The 27,643-nt window shown below is 32.0% G+C and overlaps 2 protein-coding genes across 3 annotated transcripts; one reads left to right on the top strand and one right to left on the bottom strand.

The window, feature by feature from the left end:
• Positions 1-177: 177 nt before the first annotated feature.
• On the top strand, positions 178-11,793 carry LOC106669868 (succinate--CoA ligase [ADP/GDP-forming] subunit alpha, mitochondrial). Its single transcript, XM_014399691.2, has 7 exons — positions 178-462; positions 7,521-7,747; positions 7,810-8,031; positions 10,124-10,228; positions 10,296-10,475; positions 10,678-10,812; positions 10,882-11,793. Exons 1-7 carry the CDS (start codon positions 426-428, stop codon positions 10,957-10,959), a joined length of 984 nt encoding a protein of 327 aa, XP_014255177.1. The 5' UTR covers positions 178-425; the 3' UTR covers positions 10,960-11,793.
• A 3,112-nt stretch (positions 11,794-14,905) lies between these two features.
• Positions 14,906-27,157, bottom strand: LOC106669835 (programmed cell death protein 4). Of its 2 annotated transcripts, none has more exons than XM_014399613.2 (9): positions 26,543-27,157; positions 18,650-18,807; positions 18,473-18,574; positions 18,221-18,338; positions 17,843-18,002; positions 15,673-15,895; positions 15,503-15,613; positions 15,307-15,446; positions 14,906-15,238 (listed from the first exon to the last, which is right to left on the bottom strand). In XM_014399613.2, exons 1-9 carry the CDS (start codon positions 26,817-26,819, stop codon positions 15,175-15,177), a joined length of 1,353 nt encoding a protein of 450 aa, XP_014255099.1. In that variant the 5' UTR covers positions 26,820-27,157; the 3' UTR covers positions 14,906-15,174. The 2 variants fall into 2 exon arrangements, with proteins under 2 accessions (XP_014255099.1, XP_014255101.1); XM_014399615.2 differs by lacking the exon at positions 26,543-27,157 and adding an exon at positions 19,916-20,266.
• Positions 27,158-27,643: the final 486 nt, after the last annotated feature.

Here is a 27,643-nt window from a genome sequence, read left to right as displayed (position 1 = left end):
TTCCCTATTTCGCGACAGTCAACCAAATTTCTATCGATTTTAATAGAAAGCTTTATAGTTTTTCTTAAAAGGGATTTTTTTTAAATGGATTAATAAATGTTTTATATAATAATTTCCGTCTTGGTAGGAAAGAGGGGAAAATCGTGCCAGGGAGGCGAACCGCCTTGGAGTTGCGGCACGGTCGTGATCAGCTGGTCGGCTGGTCGGGGAGTCCGAGATTGGCAGTGCAACCCAAACCAGCAGACTTTCACTCGAGGACGAACCGGGGGGAAAAAAAGGAACCTGATAAAATCCCTGATTTGGGCCAGACGGCAGAGCAGACGGTTCTCGTGCGACAGCGAGCGTTAAAGGTCCGTTTTTCCCCAATTCGAAGGCCGAGCCGTTCTTACCTTACGACGAAACTCGACCTGACGACGCTTTGAGAAATGGCAGCGAGCAGGACCGTCTTTTCTAAATTTGTTGGTGAGCCATATTGAGTGTTATATTTATTTTGGCCCGTTTTTCTTTTTTCATACTTCGCACTTTCACTTCGCCGGAATCGCCGCCCAGTTTTTCATTTTGGCCTTAACTTTTCTTATCTGAGCTTTTAACTCGTCACACTGCGCAAAATTATCTATTTTTTCCTCCTGATTTTTAACCCTTTCACACAACTTCTTTCAAACATCCTTCTATTTAAAAATAACAATATGAAAAAATCCAATTTTATAACAACGGATATTACCAAACCCACTTTTACACATTATTGCGTTTTGATTTAATAGACATGTAAACACATTAATCTCCCAGATAAAGGAACTCTAGCGTCCCCACTCGATTATTGGACAATTATCAGCATAATCTTATAAACAATCACAATTGGAATTTGGAAGCACACACCCATCAACCATCTTTTGCCCAGCACTACCTATTTTCATACAAAAGAATTTAAAAAATGTACAAAATCTGTTCTTACAAGACCAAGAAAATTAGTTTTCAATGACAATTGGTGAAAAACTAAAAATATCGACCAACAAGTCAAGCTGATGAAAAGTGAGTCACAAGTCAGTGAGTTTTGTCTCGGACAAATTGGTTTTTCTTGGGCATTAACACTGCACATAAATTATATAAATCAATCATTAACGATCAGGGAATTGATTGAATCATCAATTTCATCTTTGTTTTGTAATGATAAGTCTTATTAACTGATATCTCAGGCTGACTTTAGCAATGAGGTTGTGTTGATCAAATTGGATTCTCCTGGGCGTTAACAGTGTATGTAAATTATGTAAATCATCAACGATCAGGGAATTGATCGAATCATCAGTCAACAGTTTCATCTTTGTTTTGTAATGATAAGTCTTATTGCCAGATATCTCTAGCTTACTTTAGCAATGAGGTTGTGTGGATCAAATTGGATTCTCCTGGGCATTAACACTGCACGTAGATTATGTAAATCAATCATCAACGATCCGGGAATTGATCGAATCATCAGGCATCCGTTTTATCTTTGTTTTGTAGTGATAAGTCGTATTGACAGATATCTCAGGTTGGCTTTAGCAGTGAGGTTTGTCTCGATAAAATTAGTTTGTCCTGGGCCTTAAAACTATAATATGAATTGTATCAATAAATCTACCAAATTATTATACTCTAATCAGGGAATTGATCTGATCAGTTATCAATTTCAGTTTGTTGTGTCGTGGTAAGTCTGATTGACAGATATCTCATGATGATTTTAGCAGTAAGCTTTGTCTCAATCAAAATAGTTTGCTCTGGGCCTTAAACTATAATGTCATTTGTATCAATAAATCTCACAAATTATATGTTATCCAACAATCAGAGAATTGGTAAAATGATCAGTCTTCAGATTGGATGTGTCGTGATAAGTCTGTTAGACAGATTTCTCAGGGTGAATTTATCAGTGAGGTTTGTCTGGATCAACTGGTTTGTCCCGGTCTTAAAACTGATTATCTCAACAAATTGGCCAAATTATATATGGCACAATTATCAGGTAATCGAGCAAATGATAGAAGAGTCATCAGATTCATCTTTGATCTGTTATGGTTGGTATGATCAAAAATTTGCATTGATGTCTTCGTTGGTGAAGTTTGTCTTGATATTTTATCAATTTGGTATTTCTAGAAAACACCTCATCATTTGTAATATTAACAAATTGGCAAAGTTAAATGTAGTTATCAGGCAGTTGAGCAAATGATACGTCAGTCATCAATTGTTTGACATTTATTTTATAATGACACGAAAATGTCAAAAAAGACATTAATTTTTAATGCGTTGTGATTGACCTGATTGAAAGATAGCTCAGGATGACTTTGTTGGTGAGGTTTGAATGAAATTCAGACGCCACACTATTATAATTATAATTTTAACAAATTGGCCAAACTATATTATAATTATTAATTATTATTAATAATTATAGTTTATTATTATTAGCAAATATAGAAGTCGTCAGCTTCATCTTTCATCCAGTGAGGATAAGCAGTCAAGACTGACCAGAGACAACCAAACAATAAATAATATTTGTTTCAGTTAATTAATCTTTATGTAAGATATTAACCCTCAACCTTTGACTCAATACACCGCTGCTCTATCACTTGCACTATCGTGACTTTGATCCACTCGAATACCAACTTCCCATCCCAACCTACCTTTCGAATTTTCTCTCCTTTTTGCCATTTTTTATAATGGAAATATTATTCATATTAATTCAAATAATTATTCTTTTTATCTTAGGTCTTGGTCAAGATGAAAAGAATAATTAATCAAAATAATATGGTAATATATATATTATATAAAAAACCCAGCATTTTAATTAATCAATTTACCTTATCAGATTTCAACAAATCTGCCTAATTATATGACAATTATTGACAGCTGTCACATTGCTCACCTTTATACTAGCAAATTTTCTTTTGTTTAAACATGGGACTTGGTGTCTTTCAACAAACTAGCTTTAGTAAAGCTGACAAGTACAAGATTTTATGTTTTACGTTAAACGTAAATTCAGCCATTCTAATTAGAGCCTTCAGAGGCCCCTAGACTGACAGGCACGATACCCTAGCTAGTTTATTAACAGAATGCTTCAGATGACTGAGGATAAAAAACCTTAACAATTCATACCCGGAAAAACCTTCCTGCAGACCAGGGCATAACCCATCTGAGGGTGCATGAACAACCCCCAAACTAACGTTAAATTGACCAAGATAAAACTTTTTTTAAATATGGAACCTTGTGTATCATTACACATGACCCAGCTTTAATACAGTCTTTTTTGTAGTTTGCTCATATCAAATTATCCTGCCTATCCTCACTGGTTTGGTTGATCTGATACCCTAGTGAGGATGAAGAGAAGCTGAAACATATTGATCTCCTCACAGACCTCAGTATCAACAGAATATCTAAAAATAAGAAATCTTTTTACCTTATATTATTGGTCGATCGTTCTGGAAATTGCTGCTGAGGCTTTTTGTTTGTAATATGTAATGCAACAGTCATTTAAACTTCCGTGTAAACTAAAGTCAAAAATCAACTGATAAAAGATATATGAGATAGCTTTGTCACTTTTTGCAGCTTTGCAAAGTTTATCAGATTCAAGCTTAAATGAGAATTTCAGTTTAAATGAGATTTGCCAGCCCTGACTGTAAGACCATCCTTTCTTTCCCCTTTCTTACCTATTTATTAACTAAACCGATTAACCAAAATTTTTTAAATGTTTGGTGAATTGTCTAGAAATTTGCACATTAACAGCATTATTATATTGCATGAAGATTTGATCAAATGTTTAGGAAGTGTCAAGAATTTTAAGAAATTATTGGAGTGTTTTCTCCAAGAAAATCTTCCAAATTATCTTACATAAGTTTCTTGATTAATTGTGAGTCATCAGGTTGGAACGATGAAAAGGTGTTTTAGCTCATTTATGCAATGTCAATTTTTTGTTATAAAAATGTTCATCCCTTGATAATCTAAGTTAAGTGAAAGGCAAGCATTGGACAGTAATTAATATAACATGCATGAAGTGTGTGTGATTGGTTTTATTGTGCCAAAAGTTACAATAAAAGTAGTAGTTATTCTGAAAATTTTTTTGCATTTTGGACAACTGCTGACCTCTGACTCTTCGTGGAAGCTTCCACCATCTGCATGTTAAACAGTTACCTTATTATCAAACACGGGAATCCACAACATCGGGATTAATACCTCAGTGCTCTATCACTTGAGCTATGCTCTAGAGAGTTACGGAGAGCACCTGGATGTCGTGGGTTCGAGTCCTGCTCATGAAATTAATTTTTCATCTCATATCTGCATAAAAATTAATATTTACTAAAAACCGGTTAAGATTAAAGATCTATAAATTATATAGATATTTATTGTAGGAGAATGTGCTACATTACAAACATCTTCAATATGCTCCATTAAATAAAGCTTTCTTTCATTGTACATTTCTACCAGCATATTCTTCTCTAACCTCCCTCATGATTAGTTAACTGTGATATTTTTTTAAAATATATAAAAATATAATATTGATACATTTAAATTATAATTTGGCAAGAAATCTAAGTTTGAAATCTGTTACTGCCAGTTCTTAATTAACAAGCACATTCATAAAATAAAGAAAATTATGTTTATGTTTAAAGTTAATTTATATTAATCCATACTTGTTTCGTGGTCATAATTGACCGTATTACTTACTCCAATTAATTATTCTTTTTATCTAAGGTTTTTAGTTAAGATGAAAAATTGGTTTCTGAGGGGATCGAAATAACGATAGCTCAAGTGGTTAGAGCAGCGGCGTATTGAGCCGAAGGTCGTGGGTTCGAATCCCTCTCGTGACACTAATTTTTCATCTCAACCAAAGACCTTAGATAAAAAGAATAGTTAATTTATATTATTTATAAATTACTGTTTCAGGTATAAGTATTTTAGTGAAGAAAAAATTCTTTTATTTACTTAACGCCGTCCTTGTATCAGGCTTATCCTTGAAAAATTTGCAAGTAGTGTTGATAATTATTTAAATTAATATGGAGTATTTTTCTCGGTGCTTGTACTTTTCGACGACACAATATTTATTTGTGTATGTTTTTCTTTTGTTTCCAATTATAAGAAGTCGCAAATATTTGCTTTGTTGTCTTCCTCCTTTTTAGTTGTTTAAATGCGTGACCTTGGCCGACTGACACAGGGAGTAGACGCATTAATAGTGTATGGAGAAGGTCACTTTATAAAATACAGAAATAACTTTATAGAGATTCTATCATCTATAAGACAGAAAATTTACTAACATTTTAACATGTGTTGGAAGGTGTCTGATTACAAATCATTTTATTTTAAAATTGATAAATTTGCTGTAATTGTAATTAAATCCACTGTGATTATTAATATATTTGTGTATTTTTCTTTTTGTTTTGTCTATTTTCAGGAAGATTAATATTTAAATTACCATATATAAATAATTTGATACAATATATCAAATATATATAGATAGAAATAATTCACCAAGTCACTCTCAAAATCGGTCAAAGCGTTAACTCGCTTAAACTTGATCAACAGAAGCTATCATTATGATTATAGTGAAATTTCTTCACTGATGAGGGTGTGAAATAGTTTCCCAATCAGTTGCAGCAAGAAAACTGTATACATTTTATTACAATTAATTTATTATTGTTACGCACAACATGATTTATGATGGTAAAAATTGGCAGCCTATTGAGTTGCCATGACCTAGGTTGTTTCTTAGATTTAAACACTCTCAGCTTTCAACGCTGAAGTTAATTATCTAAATTTAACCAATTCTCACCTTTTAACAAATTGTAGAATTTTTGTTTTGATAAGGTTCTGTTATTTTACAATTTTTTAGCTTTCACAGCATCAAATGTTGGATTTTTCTCACCTTTTTACTAATTGATTTACTTTTGCATGGGTTTTATCACACTATTGAACTTTGGTACATAAAATATTGTTTTAGTAAATTAGATAAGGTATTTTTTTGTCTGATTGCCCAGCTTTAAAAAAAAAACTATCCAATGTAAAACTTTTTGTAGTTTGTTCATTTATAATCTTTTTAGTCTGCTTGTCCTTGCTGCTGTTGTTCCGTCAGATGTGTTTTGGCTTCGCTCCGTTTTTATGGGGTGAGAGACCTATCGCTGAAGATAATTCAAAGCCGAATCGTATCTGACAGACCAAAACAGTGAGGTTAGGTAGGAAGTCCAAAATGAACAAAAATGGCCAAATTACAGGTTCATTACCTCAAGAATTAAGTCACACAATATGGCTTTTTTTTCTCCAGAATAGCATATACCATGTCATGAATAATGTGAGGGCATTTACATTTTTCATTTAATGAGTTGTCGTCTTGCATTGTCACACTTAAGAATGTTTTATAGCATTTGCAAAAATTGGATATTTTGCTATGAAAACAGCATATACCCACTCAAGATACAGTGACCTATAACTTGTGAACTTATTTTCAAATTTTTAGTAATAGCCTTTTATTGACCAGCCATCCATTAATGGCTTCAAATTAAAAAATTCATTTAGATTCATTCAGACTAGATTAATTTTGTAGACCAAAGAAAGAAAGAAAAACATACTTGATTGATTATAGAAGTTTTAAAGAAAAGTAAACCAGAAGTAAAAAATAAAAAAAAACTAGTTTTTAATGATACTCTTAAATTTTAAACTGTAATAGGGACAACAAAAAATTATTATTAATTAGTAGAAACCTTGAAATTTTAACAAAAATTAATAAGAAATTCTTAACAAATAAACACCGATGGAAAAAATATCTCAAATTAAACCTGTTATACTTAGTCTAGAATATATTAATAGGTCAAAAGGACATCTATGGTAATAACACCAGTGAACGACAGGTCTTTGCAGCTTCTTTTATTTTCGCAAGAATGCTGTGGTCAGCTCTATGTAGGGCAAGAGAGACCAGGCTCTCTCAGAAGGCTGAAGATGTTCTTTGAGATTCGAAGGTTAGTGGATTTTACACAAATCAGTTGTCTGTAGATCATCTTATAGTCTGTGCGCTATTGGGTTAAAGGAGTTAATAATTAATTTCTTACTATCAAGTACTACTATTAACTTTTGTTTTATGTTTTTTATAACTGTCCTATTACTCATGATTTCTATGAATTGCTCTTACTTCAGGTGTTTTTGTTTCAACTTACCATCCATTTATTTGTTGATGATGATTTTTGGGGTAGCAGGTCTCTTGACACTTGAATTTTTCAATGAATACCCTGGAGTATTTAATCTGCACTACACTCGGCACTTAAACGGTCTTGGTTATCAAATTTTGCAATAATATTCTAAACAACAAATATTTTTATCGGCCCTATGGTTGATAATTTTATTATATCCTGTAATAAAATGTTTTCAGAAGTAATAGTAAAATATGTTATATTTGTTTAACCTATTTCTATTTTTGTATTGTACAACAGCTTGATAAAAATAACTGGTTAGAGATTTAATAGAAGATCAAAATTGATTAATATTCCACGAATAAAGAATAATAATTTTCTTGTTCGCAGTTAAGAACTTGAGTGGGATTCGTTCAAACTCACTTTACGCCGAGACGAGGAAAAATTTACTGCTGACTAAAGAAACAAAAGTTATCTGCCAGGGATTCACTGGGAAACAGGGCACTTTCCACAGTCAGCAAGCGATCGAGTATGGTACGAAACTCGTCGGCGGCGTCTCTCCCGGCAAGGGAGGAAAGAAACATTTGGACCTCCCCGTTTTCAACTTTGTAAAAGAGGTTTGTGTTGAAAATTGCACCCGTGAGAGATTCAACGGAGATTTTTAACGTTTAACTTGCAGGCTAAAGAAGCGACAGGGGCTGATGCCACTGTCATATACGTCCCTCCTCCTGGAGCGGCCAAGGCCATATTCGAGGCCCTTGACGCCGAAATGCCGTTAATTGTCTGCATCACGGAAGGCATCCCGCAACAAGACATGGTCAGGGTAAAACACCGTCTCATCCGTCAGAACAAATCGAGACTTATTGGGCCCAATTGTCCCGGAATCATCGCACCAGAATTGGTATAATTTTTTTAAATTGTCTGTTATGAAACTAGAAAAAAAATATTTTTTTAAATAAATTATAGACTCGGTACGAATTGTTACCAGTTTAGTTCAAAAATGATCAATGAATGGAATGTGTTTTTATTTTTTGCTTGTGACTTTATCTCAAGGTGAACACGTTTTCTCTCTCTATTTTTTTGCCTTTCTTTATAGTGAGATAAGTAAGTAGTGTACAAACACGTTGAAACCACTGTTAAACTGTAATGTCAGCCCTGCTGAAATTAAGAGGATTGTACTTTTCTGAAAGTATACTTGTATAGAATAAACAAAAATCGTTTCGAATATCAACATTTCTGAGATTTAATTGGTATTTTAGGAATTTGATATTTGGCACAAATAAACATTTATCACTAATATCGAGTACATTTTCGACAAGGAAAGAACAAAGGAAAGAAAATGATCAAAAATATGTCATTTTTTAATATTTTTCTGTATTTATGTTTTAAAAATCTTAAGATAATATGGTGGTAATCTTTATGCAAATAATACTTATCTCAAAAAATTCAAATTCTGCTGTGATTTTTTTTTTTTAAATATTACCTTTGCATTTGAATGAAAGTAAAGTAATTTCAGTCATTCAGGACCACTTCAAAATACCTTTTGTCAATTTTTTCTCATCAAAGTTCAAGGGTTATACAAAGATTTGAAACCAGAACTGCTAGTGAAGGGAATATGAATCAGACGTCCTAACCATTCATTTTCCTGACAGACTGACGGAAACAGGAATATGCCTATTTATGAATATTTTTATCGTCATTTTAAATCAAATGGTTATGAATTTGTCACATCTCTTTGTTGTTTGATATTTGGACAAGAAACATTTCTGGTCCCTTCATGAAATTCCTGCTTATATAATAATTTAATGCTTTGCAAAGACAAATTAGTAGAAAAGTCGTGTGAAAATATGAGTGTCACAAAGAAAAGCAAACCGAGTACAATCGGTACTTGTTAATTTGAAACTTGATAATAAAGAATTTCTTGATAATATGAACTCCTCAGTAAATGACTTTGGTAAATTGAAAAAAAAATCTGTGTATTTTGATTCACTTGTTAATACAATAATAACAAGGGTAGAGAGTGCATTCTATTAATCGAAATGGAGCCTCTTCCCTTCTTCATAATTTGAACTTATTCTTTGTAATGTTCCTCTAAATTTCCACGTATTTCTTACTTCCTTGCAGTCTAATTCTTCGATTTTTTTTTGTAATTTGTTATATATGGAGTTTAGTGTTTTGTCAATGTGTTTTCAAAATTGGTCATTTTGGAAAATCATTTAAACCTTCATGAGTTTTTTTTTATAGTGCACAACAATGTTCACTGTTGACAAAACTGATGTTTTATATATGCACAATTTACATAAGAATCTTTAAAAATGTTAATAATTTTTATCTTTCCTCTTGATAATTCAAACGCATTGATAATTCGAATTATTTTGTGCTCCTTTGGGTTTCGAATTATCAAGATTTGACTGTATCTAGGAATAACACAAGATTAAAAACTTACCTAGAAGAAACATATGGACAAAAAAAAAATACAAAAATAAGAAATGTGGGCTTAGGATATAAATCCAAAAATAGTTTACTCTATGAGATATTAACGCCTAAAAAAATAAGTAAAGAGGAACCAAAGAAAGGGACCTTAAGGGCAGTGCACTTTTTGGAGCCAGGAAATAAAAAAAAGAGTTCATTCCACTAGATCTTCTTTGAAATAGTCAAAAACGATTATGGTCGGTAGCCGTTAAGTTAAGGTGTTGACATGGCAATGAATCACTGTAAGGTAAAGGTTCCAGGTTTGAATTCAGTGCAGTTGAATTCAGACTGTCGTCCTTCTTTTGCCCCAAAAACAGAGAAGTTGCAACTCATTAAAAAAAATTAACCATTGTACGGAGCTTCAAAAGACGATATTACCATTTTAACAGCCAGTAACAAAAAGTATTTATTAAAGATCAGAAAGATTAACAGAAAAAGTACAATGTGTTATGCACTAACTTATTAATGTACTGAAATGTAATATTTATTTGTATAATAAAATGTTTAATTTAACGTTTCAGTGCAAAATAGGTATCATGCCAGGTCACATCCATAAGAGAGGTTCAGTCGGTATTGTTTCCAGGTCTGGAACTTTGACTTACGAAGCTGTTCATCAGACAACTCAGGTAATGTTGTAAAATCGGTAATTCCTATGGGGAAAAGCATTCAACATTGAACTTTGCCTTTGCCCAGGTCGGATTAGGTCAAACTCTCTGTGTTGGAATCGGCGGCGATCCTTTCAACGGCACCGATTTCATCGACTGTCTAGAAGTTTTCCTCAACGACCCAGAAACATCAAGCATTATTCTCATCGGAGAAATTGGAGGTGTGGCCGAGGAACAAGCAGCTGAATATCTTTTAAAAAACAACTCTGTGAGTTCATTAAAATAATAATTTTTATGGTTGTGAGATTGGTCGGGTTCGTGTTCCTTTGGGGTGATGGTATGCACACCTGAACCATCAAACAAGGCAAAATGCTGAAGCAGTAATAATAGACAATATAATTTGAAATGGCCCAACTATAATTTTTTTTTTTTTTTTTTTTAATTTTAATTGTTGAAAATATTTGTTAAAGGGCCCCAATTCTAAGCCAGTAGTTTCATTCATTGCCGGTTTGAGTGCACCTCCTGGAAGGAGGATGGGGCATGCAGGCGCCATCATTTCAGGTGGCAAAGGTGGAGCTCAAGATAAAATCAATGCCCTCGAGAAGGTAAAAAAATAGAAAAATAAATAAATGAAACACATTGTCTTTAATCACCATACGACTCTTCTTTTCTAGGCTGGTGTTGTAGTAACGAAAAGCCCTGCACAAATGGGTGTCGAGCTAGTCAAAGAATTGAAAAGGAGGGGCAAATGAGAAACTTGTGGTCTGATTATTTAGTACAACTTAGTAAGTTACGATAAAAGCAAGAAGTAAATAATTTAAATAAAAAAAAAAACATCATGTGGGGTTCAAGTTAACGAGGTTGCATAATTTTGTAAGAGAAATTTTAAGAGAGGTTCAGTATTTGTGAAATAAAACACGATTGAGGGTGTTAACAAGAAATTAACTAATTTTACATTTTGTGCTCTCTTTATCCTTAAAATATTATGTTTAAATTTAATTTTGTTGTTAATTTTAAACATGATTGTATTTGTATTGCTCACAATTTATTATTTTTTCCCCACTTGTAAATGGACATTTTTATTTCATGTTATAAAAGTAAGGAAAACTTATTCTTTAATTTATCTTTACTGTGTTTTATTTATCTTTTGGTTGATAACAAAAACCCACTTGCCAAATCCACCAATGATTTTTTTTTAAAGAACAAATATACAATTATCGCTTAATTATAAAAAATGATTGTTATATATTAGCATATTGTTAATACATAAAGTTAAGAGAAAAATATTGGATGTTGTTTTTTCTATTAAATTGTCATACAAATTGTTCAAATAAATGTCAGAAATTAAAGAAAATATTGTTGATTGGATCTTTGGGAAAAAGAAAAATCTCTTAACATCTAATGTTTTATATGCACATCAAAATGCTTTTGCTCACACTAAACATCATATGTCAATATCACTGATGACCATATGTGATCAAAAAACTACCAAATCCTATAAATAAATATCAGAAATTCTATTGTATTCAATCAATTGTTAGGTCCTGTTGTTTTCTATTTATATTAAAATATGGAGTTAAAAAATATACATTTTAGACTGGTTTCAAATTCATCCTTCCAATTGGTTCCTAGCAGAAAATCACCCAATTTTTCGCAGATGCACATGAAAAGAAAAATTATGCTTTCCAAATCTATGGTAGTTAAAAACTAACTTTACTTATAAAATACAACATTTAAATGGTTCAAAGCAAGAAGGTATCACTGAGTATGAGAAATCAATAATTTGCCAGTTATTAACAGATGCTTGACCCATACTTCTTTAACCTCATGAAAATTCCTGTCAAACATGATGGCTTTATATGTCCAACTACCAGATCAATCGCCGGTGCTATTCAACCTACAACAGTTTCATCATACCAGTTACCCCATTAGTATTTTTTTATATAATAGTGTAATATATTCACATTATTGGGCGTCTCATGTGGTACAATTCATGCTGTGATACATCACATTTTCAATTAGTGGATAACATATGTGATACATTCACCTCATAAGTACTGCCCCCCCTTTGCTAAGGGGTAATGCCATATCTACGGTTTTGATAGTTTTGAGAAATTGAGCTTTGAAGTTTACCTGCTGAATGGCCTCGGTTACGTTGTGATGCCAAATTTTTTTTAAATTTTTGCCCTAGAACTTCGAACGTTATGACATGTCTTCTGTCCAGCTTCTTTTTTTTATAATGATGAGTTTTTTTTTCATAATTTATAACTTACTGATAGATTAACTTTTTTTTAAAAAATAAATGTTACGTTAAATTTAACCAGCAAAGATTGGTGATAATTACTTATGAAAAAGAGTATCTGTTTTTTTTTTAAATTGTTTTTATTTTTTTAACGAGGGTTCACATTAGCAGAGGTCATGTCAACCCCTTGGGATGCTGGTTTTTGAAAAAAATGCCCATTTATGTCAGGTTTGAATGCAGGGCCATTTTTTTTAAAATTTATTACAACTTTCGCAATGCAATAGTACATAAAGCATTAGTAATGAAACATTTTATTAATACCAGTGAATTTCCATTTCTTTATGTTCAATGCAACACCCCACAAATTGATTTTTATGCACAAAATGAGTTTAAGCGGAGTAATCCAAGTGGAAAAGAAAAAAAGTCACATATGCATTAATCTTATCTAGTAATAAAGACACTTTTTATTGAGATACGGTGAAATTTTGGAAATAGTTTTTTTTACTAATATTTCCTTCAAAACTTTGTAAGATAATATACAATGAGACTATATTTTAAATTGATATTTTTAATATTTCTGGACTTATTTTATCATGTTTTTCAGTAAGAAATTTGCCTAAGAATATGATAAAAAACAGAAAGTAAAAAAAAATTGGGGATATTCCATTTCTTCTTAGCAGGGCAGAGTAAGGGCACATGTAGTGGTTTAGACTAAAGCGTTTAACGTGGCAGGTTTTTTGTAGCTGACACGCTGCAGTTTCACTAGCGGCAGCATGTTGGTTAGTTCAAAGGAACCGGCCAGGCTCATTCTTGCGTTTTCCTGTTTTGTCAATTATTATAGCGCACTATTCTATTATTGTTTATTAGTGCAATGGATGAAAAGAAAGTTTGATGTGGGTTCACGTGATTGTAGAAAAAAAGTGCACTTTAATAATTTGTATTTGGAATTGTGGAATCAAGAGAAAAAAGGTAGTAAATTTCAAAAAGTAAAGACTGTCATTGGACTGACTCTTAATATAATGGCAAGGCTGAGGGAGACTCACGGGCGGCACAGGCCCAACATGGAATATTTGCAAAGAATTGGAGTGACGTCACTTGCGTACGTTTAAGGCAAGTAGGTTCAGGATGTAGATTATCTCGTTCCATTGCCCTGTGCTGAATACAAAAAAAGCTAATTTGATACACTGTTGAATGTATCAAACTGGCTGTATACTCAAATAAACCTCCTCTATGAAAACAATATAACAGTGCTTAAAACAATTTACTAAAAATTGTACCTTGCGGAAAATAAACAATATACAATATAATTAATTTTAATTTTATAAATAACATCTAATATGATGTAAATGTTAATAATCTTATCTATATTACATGTCATACAATAGTGGTTTTTGTAGAAAATATATTAAAAAATGCAAGATAAATACAAAATAGAAAACAGATGTTTATGCATAATTGGACGCCAGATACATGTGGTACAGCTGATGGCATACCACACAACCATTCCAGGAAATATGCTTTCAAAACCAACTGGGGTGGAGTTGTCTCGACCCACCAACTCTGTTTCAAAACCACCAGACGATATGCGCCACACCCCCGTCCCACCCTCAAGAAACAACCATCAACTTGGTATTCCTCTCGGTAAACACTTTGGTCAAAACCGCTATTTGTGTTATAGCCTTAACTCATGGACAAATCTGTGATTCATTTGGGGAGTCATATTTTTGAACCATTTTTTGAGGGAGAACATGTAGAATAATTTAGCTGATATTAAAAATTTTTTTTTTTTTTTTTATTGGAGTTAGCTTACTGTATTATTTATCAAAGGAATTTAAATAATTCTAAATAATTATCAAATAATTAACGTTGAATAAAAGCATTGAAAAGAAAACACAAATTAATATTCTTAAATCTTTATTACATTCTTAAATTGTATAGGTTACTTACAATTACAACTTGATCGTGATATTTCTTAAATTTTCAAGGCAATTTCCCTCTTGGTAAGTTACATACCAATTATTAGAAATGCTACTACATTTGCCTTGGCGTAATAAATGGTGGAGAGGGAGAGACGATTCTAGATTTTAAATGCAGTAAATTCCTTAACAATAATGTAATTGTAATTATAAAATATAAATTGGTATAAAGTATGTTCAAAGTGTATCCAAAAAATGTGATAAGTCAACGAGGATACAAATTGACAGAAAAAAATGATTATATTGATAAAGGTCTTTTAAACTTATAGTAGTGATTACAGAACTTACTTACTAAGTTTAGTACTTAACAGAAAATATTTTTTTTCCCCCGAGAAAGAAAAAGAAGTTAGGGTTTATGTCCAATAGAATACAAAATGAATTTAAACCTCTAAATAAAGAAAACCTCAAAAAAATACTAAGAAAGCAAATTAAACACATCTTAAAAATTACTTAATTCTTACTCAAAAGAAAACAAAAGAAAAAAAGGAATAAGCAAAATTTTTTATGGCAAATAGGCCTTTGATTTGTGGCACAAAAATTGTAAGGAACACAAAATACTGATACAGACTATATACACATCTATAGAACAAAGCAGTAAGTACAAGTTGAAGAACAACTTGAGGTTTTTCTCAATTTTCATTTTCTCTCTCTTTTTTTGTTTCGGCCTTATTTTTTTTTCTCAGTACTTTTCATCTTTTTTTTTGTTTTTTGTCCTCGCCTTCTTCCTCCTTAGGGGGTCATCAAGGGATTCAGTTGACAATCAACTCCTTGATGCGCCCGCCGTCTCCCTCAGACACAAATCTCTTGCGCCCTCTGGACATTCGCAAACAAAAGGATGGTTATTACAACAAGTAATTATTATTTAAAATTATTTGACTCACCTGAATGGCATCCTCTTGACTAATTGATCGGATATTATGCCAGCCTTGTGGCATAATCCGATGAATCTTTCCAATACAGTTGCAGCAAGTGGAACATCCAACAGTATATCAGGAATGTCATCATAAACACGACAGAACCCCTAAAGAAAATATAACATTCAAGGACTGAACTTTATAGATTAAAAAATTTACTCACTCTTTCCATCATATCAGGAGTTATAATAATAGCATCACACATAGACTTGAGTAGTTTACACATAGCTTCCTCAACATGAACATTAAGAGCTTCTAAAGTCATCACAATAACCTGTACAAGTGGTAAAATATATTCGTCCATTTTTATCCGTTTTATAAATTGAAACAAACCTCATAAACAAGTTCGTGATGGAAGTGGGGTACTTCCAAATCAAGAAGGCACCGGGTCGCTTCTTTGAGATCACCAGATGACAGATATTCTTGCAAAAGCAGATTCATCTGCCTAATGAGGTATTTGACAGGCCTCAAACCACCGCCGACGCCCCAGACGTTGTCCAGGCGAACAAGCCCATGTTTCATTGATAAAAGAGTGTCGGCCCTCTGAAGCGTCTGCCTGCAATTAATCAAAGGCTTTACTTTCATTAATCTCAAGTTATTTCGAACGTTTTATGAACAAGCTTGTATTTCACAGTCAGGCCTCTAATTTTCAAATTTATTTGTGTTTTAAACATTTGATTATTCAACTGAACAGGCACCATTTGATGTTAACAATATTTCAAAAGAATTGGATAGAGGTTATGTTTTTGGGATCTTTCTAGATTTAAAAAAGGCTTTTGTCTTTGTCAATCATCAATTGTTATTAAAAAAAACTAAAATAAGAATTGTTGTGGTTCCACTTAAACTTATTGAGTCCTATTTAGTGGGTAAAACTCAGACAACAAAAGTTGGAAGTCTATAGCAATCCATTGCCTATCCTCTTTGGTGTCCCTCAAGGTACAGTTTTAGGTCCCCTGTTTTTCCTTTTTATATTATCGATATTTTAAAATTGAAAATATCCGGTGAAGTTTTCAGTTATGTTGATGATTTATTGATTTTTTCTGAAGGATAATTGATCATTTGTTTATATCTATTAACAATGATCTTACACTTGTTAAAACATGGTTGTCTTCTAACCGTTTAATTTTAAACAATGGTAAATCCAGTATTTTATATTTGGCATTAAGTAAAAGCTTTATATTTGGCATTAAGTAAAAGCTTAGTTTTAAAGAGCTTTAAATTTTGTTTCTATATGTGTATTAATTTGTTTAACTGTAACGGTTCGCCAAACCAATTAGAAGTAATATTAAATCTTTGGGAATTATATTGGACTAATTTAAATTTTAAGTTTCACATTGATTCTTTGGTTATGTGACTGAGAAAATCCCTTTACAAATTCCAGGTACTAAGAAAGATCGTAAATTTAAAATGGTTAAAATCAATTTTTATTATGCCTCAGTTCAGTCTATAATTTGCTATGGTATTGTTTCATGGAGTGGAACCAATAATTGTTATTTAAATCCATTAATTATAATTCAAAATTCTCTTTTGGGAATTATCCTTTCAAAACCTTTTAGATTCAACACCAATAAACTATATGATATTTTTCAGGTTCTAAAATTTAAACAATTGTTTTTAAAATGTTCTTGTTTGTATATCATTAAAAATAATCTTTTTGCTGAATCAAACAATGAGTATCAAACAAGTCAAAAAGTGATAACTAATATTTTTATATCTACAGTAAACACTAATTTTTATTTTTATTTTTCCATTAAATGTTGTTTTTAGGTTTCTTTACGATCATAAAATTAATTTTAACAAATTTAATTCTCATTATGATTTCAAAAAATTTATTACTGTAAAAATCTTGAATTTATAATTGTAGTGTGTGGTGTTTAGTGACCGTTAATTAATGATTATTTGGAGATCACGAGTTGCGGTCCGGAGTGAACATAGACCAACACTTTGAGTAAGTCTAAAATTTCTAGCATTGTATAAATTCATTTTTTTTACATCCTATCCTACATGTATTTGTATAATTTAAATAATGTTTATAAATCCCAGGCCCTGAAGATGATCTTAATAAAAATTGAAACATTGGAACAAAGAAAATGTTTTTCTAAACCCTATGTCACACCAGATTGCAACTCACTATCTCCAAATAATCATTATACAATTTGCAATTATTGTATTCTTTAATTTTTATTTTATCTTTATTTGAATTTATTGCATTTTATTTTATTTTTGTTTTTCTCTCTTCATTATTTTTATATTTTCTTTCATTTATTTTGCCTTATACACCTTCTAAGCTCTTTTGAGTTAATTTTTAGCAATTGTGGAAGCATTGCTTTTAGCTGATGCGAAAATATGTAGATTGGCTAATGACTTAATTTTTAGTTACTGTTTTAATATTTTATCCTTAATTTTTTTTCTCCTTTTATGTTTTATGTTACTGTGTCCTTTAATAATAATAATTATTATTATTAAGTAATAATAGATCTTTGCACAGGAAACTCTGGAATACCTTGCCAAATCAGTATCAGCTTTTTCTTTGAACACCTGAATGACCTTCGGTGGGATGCAGTCGTCAGCAATCGCCCGAGCCAGGAAATTGCCCAGTACAACTGGTGCATCTGGTGTGTCCAAAATCAAATCTGGCAAGTTAGCCAACAAGATGTCAAAGGCTGAAAAAAAAATTGTTTTACACAACTCTGATTTTATTTTTGTCCTTGAATTTATTAAATTAAAGCAATGGTTTTTCGTATGTCCATCTGTTTTTCAATGTTATCAATTATCCAAATATGCATGATATAATAATATGACAATACTAAAAGGAAGGGATAAATGCATATGTGTGTATATTTAAATAAATGTATGTGTTTTTTTTTAAGGCATAAAATACCTGTAGCAATATCTCTCTGTTTGACAATCCTCCCGTAAAGGTCAGATACTAAAACCGAAGTCATCTCCCTGTGGGATGGCTTGTGATCAAAAGCGATTTCAATCGCCAATTGCGGAATCTGAAAAAAGAACAAAATTTAAGACATTTTTGACTTTTCTGACATACATTTGATAAGTGGGTTGTGGTTTAACAATGCAGTTGACCATACTAACATCACGGCAAATCTCTATAGATAAATTTCAAAATAATTACCATGTGCTTTTTATTAGAGAAGTTCAAATCTTCCAAAGCGATTATCACCTCGTTGGTATCGCCATGCTCGTAATATTCACGGATGATGAGGTCAGCGACGTTCTGTAAAAAAAAAAGTCAAATTTAATACAATGGGAGTCTACGACCGGCATCTAATGATTTATAAGTTGATGTTACTCTGAGTTCTTCGTCTGAAGCCTCAGGTATAATGGGCGTAAGTTCAATGTCTCCATTATCTAGAGAGTCACTGTCGTAATTGGGGTCGTTGCGATCCAGATCCTCTTCTTCGAGCTCAGATCCCAACTTCCCCCAGACACCTTTACCACCAGCACCCCCTACCAAACCAAATACAATAACATTTTTTAGAAAAATTCCATTATCCTAATAATTTTCATATATAAATAAAAATAAATAAAATTGTATGAGATTTACATAAACAAACTAAAACATAGCAACAGCCATTATAAATTTTTAACAGTAATTAAGAAAACCGCAGAACGGCTGGGCCGATCCCCTTGGAAATAGGCCAAGAAGATGGTTCAAAATAGAAAACAAAATAAAAAGCTATCTCCGAAGATGTAAATAACTGACTAAAGAGTACAAAATAAAAACGAGATAATGAAATTATCTAACAAAGGGGGTTAAGACAGATTATATTATTAAACCTGTTATGCATTATCACAGCTTGTTTGTAATTTTTCGATATGGACTAGTTGAAAGATTCTGTTATATTGTGTTATAATTTATTTTACAATTTAAGATAAAATCTAATTATATACCATCACCACAGTTTATAAATAGAGAAAAACAAAAATAGGCGTATTTGTATTTTTTATAAGTTATGGATAAATTTATTACTTTTTAAGGATATTTTTGCTTGAATTAAAACATTTAAGATTTTCAAAAATCTCAGCAATAAAAAACACAATGTCTGATTTTATCAGATTATTGATTATTTGCTCATGGATTCAACAATATTACGTACAATTACCACACTTTAAGGTCTGTAGTTTTTTTTTTTTTTTTTTTTTTTTTTTTCACAAGTCTGTACGTAATACATGTAAGTTGTGCCCCATCAAAGGGACCATACTTTGGATGGAGAAATGCAAAAACACATCTGACCATACCAGAGACAACAGGCAGAATAAATTGTTTAGAAACAACCAAACTAAAAAACACACATAAAAATACATTTTTTTAGACGTTTGAAAAAGAATGCATAAGCGTTAATCTTAAAAAAGTTATCTCTCCAGTGAGTTTATCAAGTTTACTACTGCCATAAAAGGATGAATAAATGTAAATGGAATCTTATTGTTACTTGGTGTAAGCTTCCAACATATTTTTTTCTCTACAGAATAAGTAAATTGTTCAAACCTAGTGTTATATTTGAAAAAAAGTTTTTGTTTAAAATATAAATAAATGAACTACTTAGAAGCTACTTACATGATGGAAAATAGAACTGAAAAAAATTAGCACGCGGCAGTCTCTCCGAAATTGTTGACCTCATATTGACGGGTTCTTTTACTAAAATGTCAATGCATATTACTACCCACCCTCTTGGGACTTTCAAAACTGTATCATTTAAAAATATGAAAAGGGAATTTCAATTTGGAGCATATTTCAGTCCGTCCAGATATGAAAGCTGTTTGGAAGTCTGTTGCTTTTATCCAACGAAGGAAAAAGAAAGAGGGAGAAGGAAGGGAGAGAGAGAAAGAGAAAATTAAAAGTGTCTGTGTTGGTTGTGGATTTTAGTAAGAAAACAAAATTTAAATCAGGTGTCTTCTAAAATTTACAAAAACAAAACAAAAAACTTGTGTTAAAAAGTTGAAAAATTATACCCGTTTTTTAAGTGTGAAATATTTCTCGCCTTTTGCTAAGCACTACTTCTATTCGAGTATAAAAAAAAAAAAATTAAAAATTGTCCAACTGAGGATGGCATGAGTCCATCAACTTAAAAGAAAGACATGGTATTTCCAATTCTTCCAGTCTATATTGGATTTCTTAATACAAAATTAAACAAATAAAAAATCTCAAGGATTATTGAAGTGGACGTCTACTACAAAACACAACTAAATAATATAAAATAATAAAAGATCATTAAAAAACATAAAATAACATAAGCAAGTGTTTACAAGAAGAATATAAAAATAATTAACTCTTGTAAGATTCCATGATGAAATACTTGAGTTAAAAAAAAGTTAAATAAAAGGATAAGAGAATTAAGTATTTATGGCAAGCCCACTGGGGTTAATTTAAAAATTGTTTAAAAAAGATAAACCAGTTTGTTCCGCCTTTTTAATAAATTTCAAAAATTTCAAAATAAACTGACAATGTAAGTAATTGTTCGAATTTATGGTTGTTCAAGAATTGTTTTTTTAATCAGCTCATCAATCTTTTTTTTTATTTTACAAACACTATAAACAAGATATACACAATTTATATGAATTTCATCGTCAATGGCAGTTGGAAAAGCAGATAAGATTCATGGGGGAGATTCAATAATCTGTTACAAAAAGATTTATCACCGATTCTATTTTAAATTTTTTTTGGCACTACAAAATGAGAGATAAAAAACTAAAACTGCACAAAAAACATCTGTTTTTCATATAGATCAACATTTTATACTGCATTATATATGCGCATGGCGAATTGAATGTTTTATCAACGCTATTAAATTTTCAACTTCGGTTCAAGGCAAAATTGATTTTTCTAGATTGGCTCTCCCATGTGCCTACAACAGCTTTTGAAAAAGAAAAACATTACAGGATGGTGTGTCTATTTTAGACAGTAATTAAGAAGAAAATTCTTGAAGTACTGCCAAATTTGAGAGCTTTTTAAAGAAGTGCAAATTTTCACTTCAGAAAATTAAAAAAAGTTTTTTTTTTGTGTGACTAATGTACATGTTTACAGGCCATCTGCCACTAAGACAAGATAAAAGATTAGAGCCACGAGCCAAATTGGAAACATTTTCAGTCTTAAATCCATCAGAACCAGCAGGAATAGGCACAGAGACCAGGATGTTCTGAGATGATCAAGCAATGAGGTGATTTGGTGGTCATCCTGGTCTGCCTAACATCATCGGTTTTGGCGATTTACATCTGAGTTGAGTTATGGTGGCCCACAATTGACCAAATATCGCCCAAGTCAATCAGCCACTACGGCAAAATGTCAAAACATGATTGAAGATGATTACAGTTCATCACAACATAGGCCTCAACATCTCACAAAAAATCTTTTAAAAAAGTATTTAATCTTTCAATTAATTTACTACAATAGATGGAAAATAAAAAATTCACTTTTAGATCCCTTGAGACAACTACATGATAAGAGTGAGGGGGAACAAAACCAAATATAGCAATTTTCTTCTTATAAATATTATCAAGAATGAAATGGGATTCGTCAAAAATGTACATTTTCTTCATGACAAGTTTTAAAATTTGGAACTGGTTGGATGTTCTGAAAGGCAAACTAAAAATGCAAAAAATCTGTATGAAATTGAGGTGAATTCATGAATCGTTATAATTTTTTCCTTTCTGATTGGCTTGTTTACCACCATCCACCTACTCACCACTGACAACTGATGACACCATACTCCCAATTTTGTTTTGCATGCGACCACCAATTATAAAAATTATTTTGGTATATCTTGAGCTGAAAACCAATGTAGCCAGTTGGGTTGCATGGTTTGGTATATAAAAAAATGAAGAAATTTTTATTTCAAATTCGTTGAGAAATCCACGATGGAACTATTTAAATTTTTTTTTTTTTTTTTGAAGATGAAGTTTTGTTTGCCTGTTTATTGAGTACACATAGCATAATTTATTGTTGTTGTTAAAGAGTGACATGGGAATGAAACAAAATTTGTTTAGTTGTGTTGGAATTATAGGAACATGACTTTTCCCATTTGGGCTATAAAACTTGTTTACTTTTTTCCATTGGTTGAACAAACAGTCAATCAGTTTTAGAAATCAACATCGAGAAATGAAATTTGACTTTTTTTATATGATTCATTTACAATGGATGAAGAGAAAAACAAAAATATTTAGTTGACCGATCAGAAATGCACACAATGATTATTCCCAATATTAATTGCTTCATTAATCATAAAATTATGACTTAAATCATTAATGTGCTTACTGTGTACAAAAATGTAATTGATCTACAACTGTTGTAATTACAACTGAAATGGTCAATTTGTTTGATTGATTGTTATAATCAATAATTATAACAACATTTAGTTGAGACTATAAAACTTGAGGATGGCTCTTTTAATTCTAATAAATATGAAAGAACGTTTTTTATCCCAAAAAAGTGCGTTAAAATTTTTTGATATAGTTGATTAGGATAAAAATATACATGTGAATATCTTTTCTTTTGCGCAAACCAAAAAAAACAAGGAGAGAAAATCAAGGAAAAATTGTGCTTTTGCCACAATGAGTAATATTTTGACCATGGACAATGGTGTTGCTTTATTGAAAAACTTCAGTATATTTTCTTCTCTTTATTAAAATGAATGCATTTCAGGCTAATTCCATTAGCCCCTCTTCAGCTGATGATGTCATTCCAAATGTCCTGAAAGTTAATGTATCGCTGTTACCTGAAGAGGGTATTAGAATTAGCCAGAAATGCATTCATTTTAAAAAGAAAAAAAAATGAATTTCTTCAATACAGTCACACCAAGGCCCATGAATGAATTGGAACCAGCAAAGAAAAAACAAACTTGTCGATGTCTTTTCTTCTTGTCAGATTAAGAAACATCATGAACATTTTCCCCTAATTTTCACTTAATATAATAAGGCGAGAGAAAATCGAAAAAATTAAGCATTTATGCAGTAAGGAGTATAGACTTGACAATTCCACCTTATTAATTAATATTACATTTTTTTTTTTTTTTTTTTTTGTAAGTTGTGCTTTACTAGACCTTTTCCTCTTGGGATCTTGCTAGATATTTTTTTTGTCTAACAATCAACTTTTCCTCTATAGTTTTTATTTACTCTGAGCAGATGGAGAGGATACGTTGTTGGTCCATTGAGAAATTTACATTTGCCAAATCGACTCTATTTGCTGATATTATATATGTAATAAATGTAGATTATTATTAAAAATAAACACAAGTGAGAAAGGAGTTAGGATGGAAATAAGATATTTCATCAGTACTGTTGAACTTGATTTTTTCCAGTCATCACCGGACAAACTCTTGTGAACGTTTTTCTTTTGGTTGGATGAAACACAAATTTAATTTAGGAATGGCCAGTTACAAAATTTGACATTTTTTATAACCGCAAGTACTTGTACATTACAATTAAAGTTCTGACAACAAGAGCGGAAAATTCAATAATCTGCGTAAAACGGCTGTTTTGATAATTCAACCATAATCATTTACATTATGTAAACAATTATGGAAACATAGATAGGCAAAAGTGAGAAGAGAGTTAAGAATTAAAAAAGAAATTAAAGACAACTTTGTTGGAAAACTTGTCGATATTTTTTTGTCAAAAAAGCTCAAGTAAGCAACAGGAAGTAATGAAAATTTGTGAAATTTTTCCCTTGCACTTTTAATTTACTAATAAGTATGCTGAGAAAAAATGTCAAAAAATTATGCTTTTGGTTCAATGAGGTGTGAACATTTTAACCATTCTACCTTGATAATTGATATTACATTAAGAAAAAAGTGATTTAAAGGTAAATAAGAAACTAAACACAAAATTTGTGGTTGTGCTGTCTTGACTTTTTCCAGTTGAAACTGGGCAACTCGGATACTTTTTTTGGTTATCTAATAATGAAATTTTCCTATATACTTGTCATTTTTTGTGAGTAGGTGGAGAGAAAATCTAGGCACCATTATACTGAAATGAAAAATTTGGTCACCACAATTGAAAAATTTATGATATATAAAATGTGAGTTCTTCCAGTCCACATTAAACAAAGTATGATGTTTTTGTCAGATGAACCACAAATTTAGTTTAGCAGTAGCTGATTATAAACTGATTTTTTTTTTGTAGCTGAGAACAGTTGTAAATTATGATTAATGATATCCTGAAATTAGACTAAAAATTCAAAAATCTGTAAAAAAGTGGCAGTTTTGATAATTCTACCACAATCACTGATATTATATAAACAATCAGGGTAACAGTTAATTAAGGTTTTCAGTTGAGATAAAAAAGTCAATGGCACGAGCGGGATTCGAACCCACGATCTTCGGCTTGATACGCCACTGCTCTACCACTTGAGCTATCATGACCTCGATCCACTCGGACTGGTTGAGATGGGAAGATGATGTCCAAATGGATCGAGGCCACGATAGTTCAAGTGGTAGAGCAGCGGCGTATCAAGCCGAAGATTGTGGGTTCGAATCCCGCTCGTGCCATTGACTTTTTTATCTCAACTTAAAACCTTAATTAATTATAATATATTAATTGGTCAAGCGGACCATGAAACTAGTGAATTGAATCAGGGTAACATAGATAGACACAAGTCAGAAGAGAGTTAAAAACAAAAAAGGAAATTAAAAGCAAGTTTGCTTAGGGTGTATTAAATAGAGAAGGATTGTCGCTCTTTTCTTTTGGTCAGATCGAGACAATCATGACAATTATCCCCTTTAATTCTCATTTAACATATAAGTTAAGAGGAAATGTAGGAAAAATTAACCTTTTGTGCAATGAAGTGTGTACATTTTGATAATTCTACCTTAATGATTAATACTGAATATAATAAGAAATATGAGTTAAGAGTAGAACACAGACAATTTTTTTTGGTTGTGCTGAACTGGACTTTTTCCAGTTGGGACTGGGCAAACTCGTGGATTTTTTTTTTTTTCTTCATCTAGTAATAATGAAATTTTCCTATAGTTTTCACTATTCATGAGTAGATGAAGTGAAAATCAAGACAAAATTACATTGTTCGTCCACTGAGAAATTTATATTCTGCCAAACTCATAACTGATTTTATTATGTAGTTAATAGACTAAGATTAGTGTTATAAAAATTACTGAAAGTGAGATAAGAGTAATGATTGAAATAGAAATTGAAATTTAGTCGGTAGTGCTGTATTTGAATTTTTGCAGTCAATTTTGGGCAAATAGATGTGAACATTTGTACAATACAATTAATGATGATACTATAGTAAGCAAATAAAAAATTTGGACAAAATGGCGGATTTGATAATTCTACCACAATAATTGATATTATATAAAAAATTAGGGAAACAGATAGATAAAAGTGAGAGGAGAGTTAAGAATGAAAAAAGAAATTAAAGACAAGTTCATTTTGGGTGTGTAAAGTAATTTGTCCAGTAGGGCTGGGAAAACTTGACAGTCTCCTTTTTTTTCCTAGGCAGATGAAGTAAGTAAAATCATGAAAATTTCCCCCTATAATTATCATTTAACGTATAAGTTAAAAGGAAATGTTGGAAAATGAAGCTTTTGTGCAATGAAGTGTACATTTTAATTGAATTTAATAAAATAAACACATGTCAGTTAAGAGTAGAGTACACAAAAATTTTTTTGGTTGTGCTGCACTGGACTTTTTCCAGTCGGGACTGGGCAAACTCTTGGATTTTTTTTCTTCATCTATATAATAATGAAATTTCCCACTAGTTTTCGTTCTTCGTGAGTAGATAGATAACATTGTTGGTCCACTGAGAAATTTACATTCAGCCAAACCCATAATTGATATTATTATATAATTAATCATTGAACACAGATTATCATTAATAAAAATCACCAAAAGTGAGATAAGAGTTGACTGAAATGGAAATTGAAATTTAGTAGGTAGTGCTGTATTCGACTTTGGGCAAACTTCGATTTTTTCCTGATCGGATAAGTACAAATTTAATTTAATAATAGCTGGTTATAAAATTTGACCTCTTTTATTGTTCGGAATAGTCATAAATTACTATTAATGTCCTGGCGATGAAACTTAAAAAATCAAACATCTGCATAAAATGGCGGTAAATTTGTAAATTAAATGGGGAAAAAAATAGAAATTTTGGCAAAGTCACAAAAATGATTGGCTGTTGAGTTTTATTATTATTATTATTATTATTGTTATTTGGAAAAGGAATGTAATGAACCTTTTTTAGGAAGGCCCCTCCTGCGTCCGTTCCTCGGCCTCCTGGTGTTCTTCCAATTGCGTTGTACCTGAGCCGGCGCCATGTGGGCCCCGTTGGTGAGGGTGCCGTCCTTGGACAGGTGCCTGGTGAGCCGCTTCGCCTTCCTCTTCAACCTTACGTCCGGCACGGAGGTCGAAAGTTCTTCGGCGCTTTTCGAGAGCTCGGCCCTCGAACCCTGCCCCAGGGCCACCTGGCCCTCTTCCAGGTTCTCGAGATTTTCCATGATCTCCTCTTCCATCGCTAAGCCGGGTGTAAAAACAAACGGGGAAAACAAAACGGGAAACTGAATAGAAGGAAGCCCACCCCTTGTTGTGCCGACACTCGAGTCAATCAGTCTTGTTTTTTTTTCCAAATGGAGTTTTTCGTCTCCTTTCCAACGCCCCGGCCTAACTCCTCCGTTTCTCACCTTCGGACACTGTTTTCCGACGAGATTCGAACCGCCTGAAACGATCGAACGCGACTTTGGATGAACAGAGTGGACGCCGAGTGCCAGGGCAAACGTTGGGGTATCTCGCGGTGTTCACTGGTTTCTGCGCATTAACCAAAATATAAACAAGTACGGACTGGTATGTTTGGATACGTGCACACAGGATGTTCAGTGATGCAACATCCTTCTCACAGCGAAATTTACCTCCGCGACCGCAACATATCGATTTATTTAACCTTCTAAATTAATTGTAAATACTTCAACTAATTAAACTGAAATTGATATAATTAAACTAACACTTTTTGCAAACATCACGTTAATTGATAATATAAGATAATCATTATAAACAGAACAATTGGCCCCTTCCGAGAATTAATGTTTTGTAGACTCCGGGCCGTCCAGAGACCGAGACGGGAAGGAAATGATGATTGCTTAGTAGATTAAAAAANACGCACGCACGCACGCACGCACGCACGCACGCACGCACGCACGATCCCTATCGAGTCTCTCGATCTAGTTATTTATTAATCTATTTGCCAATCTATTATAGGTATATCTTTTGTACCTTTATCTTGTATCCTGTCAACTTACCTTAAAAATCATCGTTTTGAAGTTTGTACGCACTTCTTTGCCGA

Source organism: Cimex lectularius, unplaced genomic scaffold (genome assembly GCF_000648675.2).
Source record: "Cimex lectularius strain Harlan isolate CLEC.00 unplaced genomic scaffold, Clec_2.1 scaffold156, whole genome shotgun sequence".
Lineage (NCBI taxonomy): Eukaryota > Metazoa > Arthropoda > Insecta > Hemiptera > Cimicidae > Cimex > Cimex lectularius.
Note: the sequence above shows the minus strand (reverse complement) of the source record. Positions and strands in the feature narration are given on the sequence as shown.

Excerpts from the sequence above, each read along its gene's own strand:
- LOC106669835 (XM_014399613.2), bottom strand. The coding sequence starts at position 26,819 with ATGGAAGAGGAGATCATGGAAAATCTCGAGAACCTGGAAGAGGGCCAG. Across the intron at positions 18,575-18,649 it reads CTTCAGACGAAGAACTCAGA|AACGTCGCTGACCTCATCAT; the intron begins GTAACATCAACT and ends TTTTTTTTACAG. Across the intron at positions 15,896-17,842 it reads GCTGATACTGATTTGGCAAG|GCAGACGCTTCAGAGGGCCG; the intron begins GTATTCCAGAGT and ends GATTAATTGCAG.
- LOC106669868 (XM_014399691.2), top strand. The coding sequence starts at position 426 with ATGGCAGCGAGCAGGACCGTCTTTTCTAAATTTGTTG. Across the intron at positions 463-7,520 it reads CGTCTTTTCTAAATTTGTTG|TTAAGAACTTGAGTGGGATT; the intron begins GTGAGCCATATT and ends TCTTGTTCGCAG. Across the intron at positions 10,229-10,295 it reads CTGTTCATCAGACAACTCAG|GTCGGATTAGGTCAAACTCT; the intron begins GTAATGTTGTAA and ends GCCTTTGCCCAG.